At 38.2% G+C, this 13,222-nt stretch overlaps 2 protein-coding genes across 3 annotated transcripts in view; both read left to right on the forward strand.

Annotated features, from left to right (window-relative positions):
* Positions 1–3,751, forward strand: part of UBE4A (ubiquitination factor E4A) — a 30,772-nt gene extending 27,021 nt beyond the window's left edge. For both annotated transcript variants that reach the window (XM_037841630.1, XM_037841631.1), the window contains one exon: positions 775–3,751. In XM_037841630.1, coding sequence (XP_037697558.1) covers positions 775–901 — 127 coding nt within the window. In that variant the 3' untranslated portion in view covers positions 902–3,751. The remainder of the gene's footprint in view (positions 1–774) is intronic.
* A 3,298-nt stretch (positions 3,752–7,049) lies between these two features.
* Positions 7,050–12,693, forward strand: ATP5MG (ATP synthase membrane subunit g). The gene is made up of 3 exons (XM_037841632.1): positions 7,050–7,313; positions 11,055–11,215; positions 12,489–12,693. The coding sequence occupies exons 1-3, from the start codon at positions 7,262–7,264 to the stop codon at positions 12,585–12,587; spliced, it is 312 nt and encodes a 103-aa protein (XP_037697560.1). The 5' UTR covers positions 7,050–7,261; the 3' UTR covers positions 12,588–12,693.
* The last annotated feature ends 529 nt before the right edge of the window (positions 12,694–13,222 follow it).

Genomic DNA, 13,222 nt, shown 5'->3' on the forward strand with positions numbered 1-13,222 from the left:
ATTGCTGTTTAAAATTAAGTTGACCCAAATTTCAGGAAACACTGTTTTTTAAAATATTGACAGAATTTTCTACTTCATGGTATTTAGCATTAAACATTCACTGTGTGCTTGATGCTGTGCTGCGTAGTGTCTTTTCTAGAGTGTCAGTGGAAATTTATATTTTATATTGGCCTCAGTTTACAGAGAAAAGATACATTAGACCTGAAAGTATGTGTGTTACAAACCTTCTTACCTGCTAGGCAACTGCAGCATGCATTTACTTGTATAGCAATCAGCTAACTAAATCCAATGTCAATCTATAAGGCTTTGTCCCTTTTTATATATAACTACATACATTATAATTCAAACATCATACACTGTTTCAAGAATCTGTCACTTTAAACATGCACAGCTCTTTACACTGACGTGTGTACAAGGGTCTCTGTGCCATAGGGAAATCTAAAGATTAGTGACAGAAGAATAGCATTTTGTAAACCAGTAGAGGAATCAGATATCATCTGATCAGCAGTGTGGAGATAAAGTTTGTTAATACACAGAGAGACAAAGTAGCTAAGTAATCTGTGCCTTAAAAACAAAAACGTACTACCCTCCTGAATCACTCTTTTTCTCTATCGTTCTTTCTTACCCCAAGTTAGCACTGCACTCAACCTTATAATGTACTAGTCACTATAGCTTCAGTTTCAGTCAAAGTGAGATACCCAGGTTTCCTTCTCTTTTTGTCTTAGGACAAAATTTGTGGAAATAACCCCATTTCCCTTTCTCTCTTTGACACAGTGACCAAACAGATCCCTTTAACCGTAGTCCCCTCACCATGGACCAGATCCGGCCGAACACAGAACTAAAAGAAAAAATCCAGCGATGGCTTGCAGAGAGGAAACAACAAAAGGAGCAACTTGAATAAATACTGTGAACTAAACAAACCAAAAACACCCCCGGAGTGTAGATAAACAGTTGTTTGTGGTTTCTCTCTTTCTAGTTCTGTTCCTTTTTCTTTCATTCTTTTTTTTTTTAAACTATACTAAATTAGAGAACTGCTCTTACTCAAATTATGATCATTAAGATTCCTAAGAACTTTATGTGCTCCCCTGCCTTGCTGAAAATTATACTTATTATAGCATCACCAAGTTGGGAGATTATCACAAATGTTCACTCTTTGTTCTCTCTTCCTATTCTTTCTTCTTCCTTTTCTTACCATAAATTAATTATGTTAACGTCAACTACTAAAACTTCCTGCCACCTTACTGTTTCTCTTCCGAGTACTGCTCAGACATTTTTGGTGAGCACTGCTCTTAAGTTTATGATGTCATATACTTCACTGACAGCTGATATCATCAGAAAGAATATCAGAAAGACCTGTTACTGAGGTTTTAACTAGCCCTCGGGAACTGGGCTTCAGTCCTTTTTCCTTATTACAGCTCTGTAATGTTACCGAATAACTTCCCGTGAAAGCAGGTACCTCAGTGTTTATGTATCCCTTTTGAACGAGATGATAGACAAGATGGAAAAAAAAAAGGAATCTTGTGCAACTTCTGTTGGTAGCCTTTAATTCTGTGTTATCTTGTAACTCAAAGATACCATCTTGGACAAAAACTCTCCACTGAAAACTTAATTCTAGAATATTTTTATAAGGATTAGTAGGGCAAACTTGCAGTTGTAACACTTTATTTTAAAATGAGGAAAATAAATAGAAGATGCTGGACCTTTTTTCTCCCATGAAAATGTGTTGCTGCAAGGACTAGACCCGAGCCGAAGAGTTAAGCAACAGATGTTTTAACTATGAAGAATGCCATTTTAGGAGACTAATATCAATAGTATATCTCAGTTTATGTATATACCCTGTGCTTTTTTATATTGGCCTAGTGTAAACAGACTACCACTTTGTATTGTCTCTTACATGGTAAAATGTATGCGGTGTGTGGCCATGTTTACTAACACTCATTCTAGATAAATAAAATTCTGAAACTATAAAATGTACATAGTTAATGTTTGGCCTTGTGACCTGAATTCTAAGAGCTGCTTCTAACTCAGCCTTAGGTCATCAATTAACAAAGTAGGGATTTGAGCACAACCTTGTCTGCAAACCATTTTAAATACCCACTTAGCCCTTTGTAGTTAGTAGGTGGAGGGCCCTACTCAGTTGTGCACCTGAGCATGCTGAATGAGGCATGTTCCCCTATGGACTGTCCTTCTCTCTCTCCCTCTAAGGCTGAGTATATGATAAGTGACAATGAGAGTGATCTGATCTGAAAACAAGGGTCACTGCTTCATTTAGAGGACACTGTTATTAGCCATGGTCTCTTTCAGATAAGATGGTAGTTTTATGATACTCCAACACAAGTTGCTATAAGCAATCCTTGATGTGTTTTTGATGGTATCAGCTGGAAAACCTCGAATCTGAGAGGGCATCCCACACTAGATATAAAGTAGATATTGTCTTTTGCCATGCTTACAAATGAAAAAGGAAGTGTAGGACCTTCTTGCAAATGGCAGAATGTACGATATTAATTCAGTGTGCTCCCTGGGCCTTTAACACGTGGGTCAACAGGATCTGTTTATTTTCTTAAAATGTGCTTCATACCATATTTATTATCTTCCTCATTTCAGAGAATGAATTGTGTATAAAATAAGCTTCTGTCTACTTGCATTTATCTTCCAAACCCAATCTAATAGGATGTTTTCATTTTTAAAAGGAGGGGGTGGGGTGGGAAAGAAACAGAGTTTTACAGGAGAAAATTGGAGGGAAAAGTGGGCACAAAACCTCAGAAGGCAGCTGTTCCCAGCAGCTCTCTAGTTAACCTCTGTGCTGCTTCTACTATCTCTGTATTCTACTTCTGTGTTTAGTCTTCAGATTGCAGGCCTTTTCTGGCAAGCTTTCCCACCCCCCAGCTGTTTTCCTGAAACTTTATGAACGGCTCTGGCACCACTAATGCTGCTGAATATCTTTAAATTTGTCACAAAGGCAAGTGTATAGCTTAAGGCCACTATTCATAAGCAAACAAAATGTCCTTTGTGCCTTTTTTCTTTCTAGCTGTGAAATAATTTAAGTTCATCCAAAAAAAATGAGACTTTTAATACTTACCATCTTGATACTACATAGTGTATATACACACTTGGAAGCTTAAAGAGGTGTTTTATAATCTGGAACGCAGCAGCAGTTCTGAAACTATTAGAGCAGACTTCCTAACATACCTAGTTTATTTATGCATTGGCTTTGCTGGAGTATGATAGAAAAATGAAGACTTTTTATCAGCTCTGGTACTGCCCATAACTTACAAGAGGGTAATATTAAGTCTGGATAATTATTTAAGTAAATCTTATAAAGCATTCTGAGCTTTTTTTTAAATATAATTTTTAATAGATATGTGAAAACTGAAGGAAACTTTAAAGGTTTTTTAATGAAGCAGGTAAAGGTGCCAGTTGCTTATATGGTATCACACGCTACAAAAGCTTCCTTACTTATTTGATGCTGGTTGCTAAGCAGCCATTGCACAGAGCATAAGTCTACTGGATGCTTTTACAAGCCAGAGGCTAATGCTTCACTATTGATGTCGTGAGGAAATAACACATTCTCTAACTGCTAAGTAAGAAAAGAACCCAGAAACAAAGAAAATGAAAAACAAAACAATATAAAGGTTGATTGAAATAAAATAACTGTATTTTGAAATGTTCCAGGAAAGTTACTTCTTGTCAAACTTACCTGGGGGTGTTTGTTCGAAACTTGTATTTAATAAAAGAACACCTGACTTAACAACCTTTGTCATCACTTACTTTATTACGTTATTAAAAGCTAGTGGCTACCATTTCACACCCATTACAATGGCTGCTATTTAAAAAATAAAATAAAATTACAAGTGTTCACCAGAATGTGGAAAAATAGGAACACCCATTCATTTTTGGCAGCAATTTAAAATGGTGCACCCACTGTGGAAGACAGTTTGGCGGTTCCTCAGAAAACTAAGTATGGAACTACCATATGACCTGACAATCCCACTCCTAGGTATATACCCAAAAGAATTTAAAGCAGGGACTCCAACAGAGATGTGCATACCAATATTCACAGCAGCATTATTCAGAATTGCCAAAAGATAGAAGCAACCAAAGTGTCCATCAACTGATGAATGGATTAATAAAATGTGGTGTATACATATAATGAAAAGTTATTCAGCCATAGAAAGGAATGAAGTCCTAATACATGCAAAAACATGGATGAACCTTGAAGACATAACGTTGAGTAAAATAAGCCATACACAAAAGGACAAATATTGTATGATCTCACTGATATGAAATAATTAAAATAAGCAAACATCGAGCCAGAATCTAGAATATAGGTTATTAGGTGATAGGGATAACATATTAACCTATAACAGGAGACAGGGAAGTTAAGGTTTAAAATGTCCAGGTTCCTATTTGGAGTGATACAGAAATATTTTGATTAAGGATGGTGGGGATGGTAGCACAACATTGTGAACTTAAATTTATTAACAGCGCTGAAATATATATCTAGGATTAAAAGGGGGAATGTTAGATTGTGCATAGGGTAACAGAATAAAAGTTTTGTTAAAAATCCATGGGATTCACTCCACCGTGAACCCTAAGTTAAACCATGGACTAATAGTTAATAGTACAATTATAAAAATGCTATCATCAGTTTTATCAAATGTTCCACACCAGCGCAAGCTGTTAATAATAGGGTGGTATATGGGAATCTTGTATTTTGTGTATGACTGTTCTATGTTCTGTAAATCCACAGCTTCTCTAATAAATTTAAAAAAAAAAAAGTTAGTGGCAATTTCAGAAATACTTCAGAAACTTTAGAGGACTCTGACCTTCGCTTTTTTTTCATAGTGGTAACATATATATAAATATATAACAACATTTGCCATTTTAACCATTTCTAAGTATACAGTGGCATTAATTACACTTAAAATGTGCTACCATCCACTACCAAAACCTTTTCATCATCCCAAACAGAAACTCCTACCCATTAAGCAATAATTCCCCATTTCTCCCTCTACCCCCCAGCTCCTGGTAACCTCTAATGTACTCTCTGCCTCTAGGAATTTGCCTATTGTAGATATTTCATGTAAGTGGAATCATACAGCATTTGTCCTTTTGTGTCTGGCTTATTTCATTTCACATGTTTTCAAGGTTCACCCATGTTATGGCATATATCAGAACTGCATCCCTTTTTATGGCTGAATAACCTTCCATTGTATGTATACACCACATCCTCCTTATCCATCATCTGTTGATGGATCCTCCCCTTTGTATCCACCTTTTGGCTATAGTGACCCTCAAGCTTTTTTTTTTTTTTAAGGTAGTCTCAAATATGTACCACCTGGCTTACCTAACCTGCCTTGCCAGGATTCTGGAGAAGAACCTGGGGTTATAATTAGAGGATAAGTCTCAGGGCATGTTTTTCCTAATCAGTTTGTTTTTGGCTTTACTTTTCTTATTCTTACCTGGCCAAAATCCCAGGTCTTTCATTTTATTAATTCACTATGATGTTCCCCTTTCTGGTCCCTTATTGGTATGACCTCTGCCATGGCCAGGCAGCCTAAATCAACCCAACCATTCCCCTCTGCTCTAATATCCAAGCTAGAGACCACTGTTGTAGAAATATGACAGAATCTTTAGAGTGGTGTGACCACAAACTTGTGATCACTAACATTGCCTAGCAACCCTTCCTCTACGTGTCCTTAACTTTCTCAACAGCTATTCCAAACTACCCTCTTTCCTCCAATTCTCGCCCATCCACACATTTACCCTTCACACTCAGATGACCTTGCCTTCAACTTCACTGGGAATTTAGAGACTCAGAATCTCCACTTTCAAGCTTCTCTCCCATCATCCCATCTTTGGAAAAGGCCCTTCCACTCTAAGGCTAATTCCTTCACCAACCTTCCTGCCTCTTCAGGAATCTTGTCAATCCCCTGCTATCTTCAATCTCTCCCTTGAATTCCACTTCCCCTTGGTTTTCTGACTTAAGATACCTCTATAACCACATTTCCTTTCTTCACTCATTCACTCTGGCTTCTATACTAATTCTCTGAAACTGTTCTAGTTAATGTTGTAGAAGACTTCCATATTGTTACATTAACTTTCTCTTCGTTAATGTGACTTCATTATCTGAGGCAGCTGAATCACTCCTTTATGGTGCTGCTCTTGGCTTCTCTGATATCGCTCCCAATATTTCTCCCCACCTCTCCAACCATCCCTTCAATTAGCATTTTACTTTTTCTCAGGGCCTCCCAGGTACATTATCTTTCTGTCCTTTTCATCAAGTGCCACTTCCCTACATACATTTTTTTCTTCCAGTCACATTAAACTAAATTATAAGTTCCAATCGTTTGTAGTATAATACTGTTCTCTTATACATCATTTTAAGGATCTCCTCCTCTAGGAAGTCTTCCCAGATCAACACCATGCCTAATGATACTGATGCTCCTTCTTTGTTTAAATTGCAATCTTTGCAGATCCCAACTATGACACTCACTAGCTATGTAGCCTTGGACACCTCACTTATCAATTCCATTCTCAATGGGGACACTACCTAACACGGGCTTTCTTTAAATTTCAAAATGCTTGGCAACCTGGAGGCCCTCAGTAAATGTGATTTTGTTTTACACACCCACATAGGTCCTTGTGGCTGATTAGGGAATTAGGGGAATCGGATTCCAATCCTGATACAGGATGCGGGAGGTGGGGTTGGAAGGAGACTGGGATTACAAAACATCAGCTAAGGAATTGTGTGGTACCTGCTCTGCCCCTAACTTCATCATTGGCCTCGGACCCTCTCAGCCTCCGTAGAACAATGGTGCTGGTCCAGAAAATCTAAATGATGCCTTCCAGTGCTGACTTCCCACGTTCTCTCAAAATAATTAAAAAAAACACCCTACGCAGAAAAGATACGCGCCAAGGCGAGCATCCGTAGTTCATGGCGCATGCGCCTTTCCTCACCTCGCCGGCCTTCAGGACCTCCGCGAGTGGCTGTCCCAAAAAGTGCCTGTTCCTCTGCGGATTGCCATCGTCCTTCACGCGATCTGGGATCTCATCTTTAAATATCTACTTTCTCCTCGGCGACTGAACAAAAATTCTGACCAACTGAGTTCCGAAAAGATAGTAGGACACCTAGATATCTTGAACCGGCGCTCAAAGAGGAGACCTGACCTTGGAAGAGAGACGGGGTCCTGCAGCGGGTCCTTCCCGGAGGTGACATTCAGTGGGCTTTTGGGGCCGACGAACTATCCATCCTGGAGTCATGGCCCAGTTTGTCCGAAACCTCGCGGAGAAGGCCCCGGCGCTGGTCAACGGTGAGCAGTGTCAGGGCGCTGAGGCGGGTACCTCGGCGGACAGAGAGGCGCGTATGAGCGTCTGCTAGTGAGAAGGCGGCTCCGCTACCCCGAGGGGCCTGCGGAAGCCTGGGGATGGCCCGAAGGTGGAGAGAGCAGGAGGCAGGTTTTTTCTAGCGTTCTGCTTGCATGCTCTGCAGCTTAGACTCGATACAACCTAGAAGTTTCTGGATTCTAACCGGGACAGTAAAGAGAGGTATTGTGAAGGGAGCGGGAGTTCTCAGCAGCAGCCGCCATTACGCCCCCTTGGATCTCTGGGAATAGGAATATGGAAGGATTGAGCCTTTTAGGAGAGCTAGGAAGAGGAAGGGTAGCGACATGTGAAAGCACATTAATTCGGCCTCATCAGACTGTATGGTTTTCTTTGGAGTATTTGGAAGTCTCTAGGATGGGTGAGCTTTTGAACGTTGACTTTGCTGTCTGCTCTTGCCAGATTTTGAGGTCCTTCCGCTTTAATGGGAAGGAAATGCTAGGTGAAATTGAACTTTGTGGGTGAGTGTCCCTGCCCTAGTAAGCATAGAAATGAATGCGTATAAATATTAATCTTCATTGTCATAGTATAGTATTTGTGGAGTTTTTTCAGTTTAAAAAGCCAAAGCCTCACTGGGAACCGCTCTTTCATAGCCCTGGATAGTAGTCTAGTGTTACTGAATATTTCAAGCATCTGCTGGGTAGCAAGCTATTCATTTTATTTTCGACTTAAATTGCAGTAAGTTTCTTTAATAGATGTGCTAGGGTCTAGAAAGGTGTTGTAGGGCAGATCTCTAAATTGCATTCGCGCAGATTTTTTTTTTTTTAGTGCTTGTTAAAAAACACACACGTGTGATGTTTTTGAACTTATTTCACTGTATGGTAGGTATTTTCTTATTCATTTTCATCTCCCTTCCATTAGTAGCCAAACAGTTGAGTAGTTATTGGAGGCTTTACCGTGCCAGATACGTGATTCTCTCCTCCTACAGAAACCGACAGTCTAATGAGACATTTTGCACATTTTTCCCAAAGGCTCTCTCAAGTTTACAAGCTAAGGCTCATCAAGATATCTGTTGTTAAAGCTCTACAGCTTTATATAAATAAGAAGAGAAAGATTAGAAGCTTCAGTCTTTAGATTTAGTGGATGGTTTGAAGCAAATCTTTTAATTTTCAAATAGATTTTTTCCAAAGCATGACTTTCATATCTTTTAGATGGTGTGTGTTAGGAGATGGCAAACTAGTTTTAATGATAACCTCCAAAAAGAAAGAAATATCAATGTAATTTTTGTTATGGAATATATTATATAAACCCTTCCCTCTGTTAGTATGAATAATTGAAAGCTAACTTGCTGTTTTTCTGAAAGTACTCAGAAAGGAGGACTCACTGTGGCCCAGATGTTAAAGTGGAAATACATCTTGCTTTGTAGCATAACTCAGTGTATTAAATGTGAACTTTAAATACCTAATAAACATTACTACCTATTAGCTGTTACTTCCGGGGGGGGGTGGAGATGGAGCAAAGAAACTGATGGAAATAAGTAATTTTATCATCAAATTATACCTAGAAAGGTCACAGAGTCTGATTTTTTTTTTTGTTTTTCCTGTTAACTAAACTTGAGATTTTATTTGGATTTCACCAGTTTTTCTGTTAATCTCTTTTCTGTTCCGGATCCAATCCAAGATACCACATTGCATTTAGTTGCAATGTCTCCCTGTGTCTTCTCTGGTCTGTGACGATTTCCCAGTCTTTCCTTATTTTTCATGACCTCGATAGCCTTAAAGAATACTGCACAAGTATCCTGTAGAATGTCCCCAATCTGGATTTGCCTGGAATTTTTCTCAGGATTAGACTGGAGCTATAGGTTTTTGGAAGGAATACTACAGAAGTGAAGTGCCTTTATCACATATCAGGAGGCACATGATATCCACATGACGTCACTGGTGACGTCATGTGGCTAAAGTAGTATCTGATAGGTTTCCCCACTATTTTTCCCTTTCCATACTCTGTTTTTTGGAAGAAAGTAAATCTAGCCTCTAGCTTTCAGTTGGCACCTCTTTTCCTCCACATGCTCCAATTTTTTTGTGGGTTGTTGTTGTTTTAAGCCTTTCCTTACTTTCTGGTACCACAAGATGGTTCACATTCAGGTTGTATTTTCCCTGTCCCAGCCTTAAAATCAGCCATTTCTCCAAGGAGCCCTGGTTCCTTTTACTGGCAATGGTATTTAAGATCTGGGCACTGGATATGTTCCTTGCTACTAGGATATCATCGCTTCTACACCCTCTCAGCAGACAGAGCTAGGTAATATAAGTATGTATACTAACCCATGTATATACACATGTATGTAACAGTTTCTGTCTGTATCCATCTGTGTGTGGGTGTGTATTGCTAAAGATGAGTTCATACAGCTGTCTCCAACTCTAATCCAGTACCACCAAGTTCATTCTTGCATTTGTTCATCTTTAACTTCCCTCTTCTGTAGTGGGAAACCTGGGCCCCACCATCCACCATTCATTCACTTAAGTTTTGTTCATCCACTGTAAACATGTAAAGCAGTTGCAGATGTTTTTAACCTATACCCCTGAGAAACAAATTTACCAGCTAAAGTGCAATGTTTATGTGCAGTATGCTGGTTCATTTTTTTTAAAGAATGAAATACCTGTATGTTAAAGATAGTTTTAAAGACATTTGGTTGACTGTTCCTCAAGACTGTACTTTTTGATTGCCCTATCTTACAGCTACTGACACTTCTATTTAGAACTACCTCTTAGAGCTTTGTGTCGGCTTAAAAACTTACCCACGGCTCCAAGCACAGATGAAGATGGTGATAATAATTCTAAAAGTAGTGAAATACCCGAATATAGTCAGTTAGTGATAGAAAAAGCTCAGAGAACAACCTTGGATAACCCATCTTTTGAATAGACACGTTATGGGTGTTCATGCATTTATGCTATTTTCATTAGGTTTCTCTTGTAATGTTTTTTATAAAATGCCTTTTTCTTGCCAAAATCACTACCATAGTCTTACATTTACCCTAGTTGTTAAGGATCTTTTTCTCCTGAAACAGTAAATACCTTGAGGAATTTCATCTTAGTAATAGATTGAAGATTTGGCTGCTCCCAACAATAAATGTAGTCTTTACTTTTATTACTTGTGATGTTTTTGAAGGAAGAGCAGCTGTGCTTTTGTTAAAGAGAGGTTTAATCCAGCACATATTGATGAAGATACCAAAAAATGGGTGCTAATTGTTGTAATTCCATGTGGATTTGTAGCCAATATTGTGACAAGTTTTAATCTTAAGGGTGTCTTTTACATAGCTCCTTCCCTCTCTTCACCTCTTTCCTCTAAATTTTCTGGTCTCTCAACCAAGAAAATATGGTAAAATTGCTGTTTTCTTGTTTTTGTATCTAACACCTAGTAGAGGAGTTTACAGTTAACTGTATTTGCCATTCATAAATGAAATAGCAGGCTGGCCAGTAGTGAAGTCCTGGCATAATTGAATGTTGAGCTTCCTGCCTGATTGAACGTCCCTGTGACACAGGTGTTCTGATCTTTAAAAGCCTCTTGTTACCAGGGAGCAGCTTTGACTTTTCACACCGGGTGCACATTTGGTACAAGCAGTGAATGAATGTGATGCATGAATAAATATTTGTGTCCGGCCCACACATCTGCTTCTTTCGGTCTCTAGTGAGTTCATCCTGGCTTTTTTGGTTTTGTTTTGTTTTGTTTTCCAGCTGCTGTGACTTACTCAAAGCCTCGATTGGCCACATTTTGGCATTACGCCAAAGTTGAGCTGGTTCCTCCAACCCCTGCTGAGATCCCTACAGCTATTCAGAGCCTAAAAAAAATAATCAATAGTGCTCAAACTGGTAGCTTCAAACAGCTCACAGTTAAGGTAACTATGGTCTAAATGAGAATGTATATGCATAACAGAAAATGTCTTCCCTTGGGATTTTTCTGATTGTTTTGATTAATATATGTGTTTTCCAGTAAGGCTGAACCCAGCATAATGAATATTATCTCTTTTGACTGCCTGCGAAGATATTTACCTTTCTAATTTTGTCATCTGGGTAGAAATAATTGGGCTATTTTATGTCTTGGTAGACTTATCCTGTAACAAAGAAGTGAACATTTCTACTAGGTAACATTTTTTCCCCCTTTTCTATTTTGGTTAGATACTAAAATAGGATAGCTTGCTTTGTTGAATCTGTACCTTTTTTCATCTGCCATGGAATTATCCCCAGTTTGCTAAAAGGTCTCTTGTATATATCACAATCAGGAAGCTAAAATTCATGTGGAAGGAGAAAAAACACCAAAACCTGGCAATGATGTGAAGGAATATTGACTTGCACGAAGATAAAATCTAAAGACTTTTAAGAATCGGAACTTTATTTTTATTTACTTGATTCACGCACAGGATACAAAAAGCCTATTAAATAACTAAATTATTCCTTTAGAATATATATCCATGGAAAATATAATTATTTTTCTAATGACTTCCAATTACTTCTTGTTTAATTTGAAGGGGAAATTTTACTTAGAAATGCCCAGTTTTGTGGGGCAAGGTATTTTTTTCAACTGGAGTATGGAGATCCATGAAATTTGTGCTTGCATGAAACAGTTTCTTTCTGGAGCCAGATATGTACTTTCTCTCTTCGAAGTAAGAAAATGTTGAGTTGTGAAAACTGAGTAGCTACTGAATACTTGAAAAGAGTTGAGCCACATAATAAATGAATACAAATGATGTCTAAAGGGAAAGATAGAGCTCTTCATCTTTCAGCAGATTTTTTTTTTAGCCGGACAGACATGTCCATTCAGAGACTTGCTTTTCTGTATCTATCCTTTCATATGAATGTCCTGTCTAAATGTGTCAGCTATTTTCAGGATGTGGGTTATTTTAGGGCTCATAAAGTATCCCATAAACTAATAATGAAAGGGTTAAATCAGTTCAGGTCTTTAAAGAATGCTTGGAAAGAATTTATAAGCTCTGGACTACTTACCTTATGTAACTGAAAGCTCAAGGGTTCTCATCAGTTGAACAAAAGTTAACCTCAGTAATTCTTGACTTTGACTAGCATCCTTATATTCTCTGTCACTTAATCCTGAGGAAGCATGGTGTTAAGTATATAAAAAAAAAATGTATCTTAAAATTTGTGCTTCTTTTTTAGGAAGCTCTGCTGAATGGTTTGGTGGCCACTGAGGTGTGGATGTGGTTTTATATCGGCGAGATCATAGGCAAGCGTGGCATCATTGGCTATGATGTTTGAAGACAAATCTTTACCATCTGATTATATTTGGTTTAATATTTGAGTGTTCTTGGACCATGTGTGATCAGGCTGCTATCTGAATAAATAAGATAATGTGTAAAATTCACTGTTTTCTCTATCATACACTACATGGAAGATCACAATTAAGATGAACTTGACATGAAGTTGATGTGTCTTTTGCTTGGTTACATTAATACAGCTCTAAATGCATGTCTCTGCTTAGCCTGAAATTGGAAAGGATATTTGTGAATATATCAAGCTGGTTATGTGTATATATGAGAGAACATTTTAGCTTGGGACTAGGGTTTGAAGTATATGATATTTAAGCTTTATTTCCAGAAAAGTAGCAGAAAAGGACTTGAGAAGACTAGAACTTGCTATATTAGAAGAAATAATAACACCATGTGCCAAAGTGATGTAGTTAAATCATGTCAGTGATCATAAAGAATAAAGTTTGGATGATTTCTCTTTGCTAAAATCACAGAAAGGCCCTTTTGATAGCAGCTCTGTCTGTAAATGTTGGAGCTACTTCTTGTCAACTTAAATACAGCCGCCCCAAGAGAGAATAGCAGGGTGGTATTCTAAGTGTATCTTTGTAACATCTTTAACAGGACAAAGTGAAAGGCATCCATGAC

The sequence above is a fragment of the Choloepus didactylus genome, chromosome 6 (genome assembly GCF_015220235.1).
Source record: "Choloepus didactylus isolate mChoDid1 chromosome 6, mChoDid1.pri, whole genome shotgun sequence".
Lineage (NCBI taxonomy): Eukaryota > Metazoa > Chordata > Mammalia > Pilosa > Megalonychidae > Choloepus > Choloepus didactylus.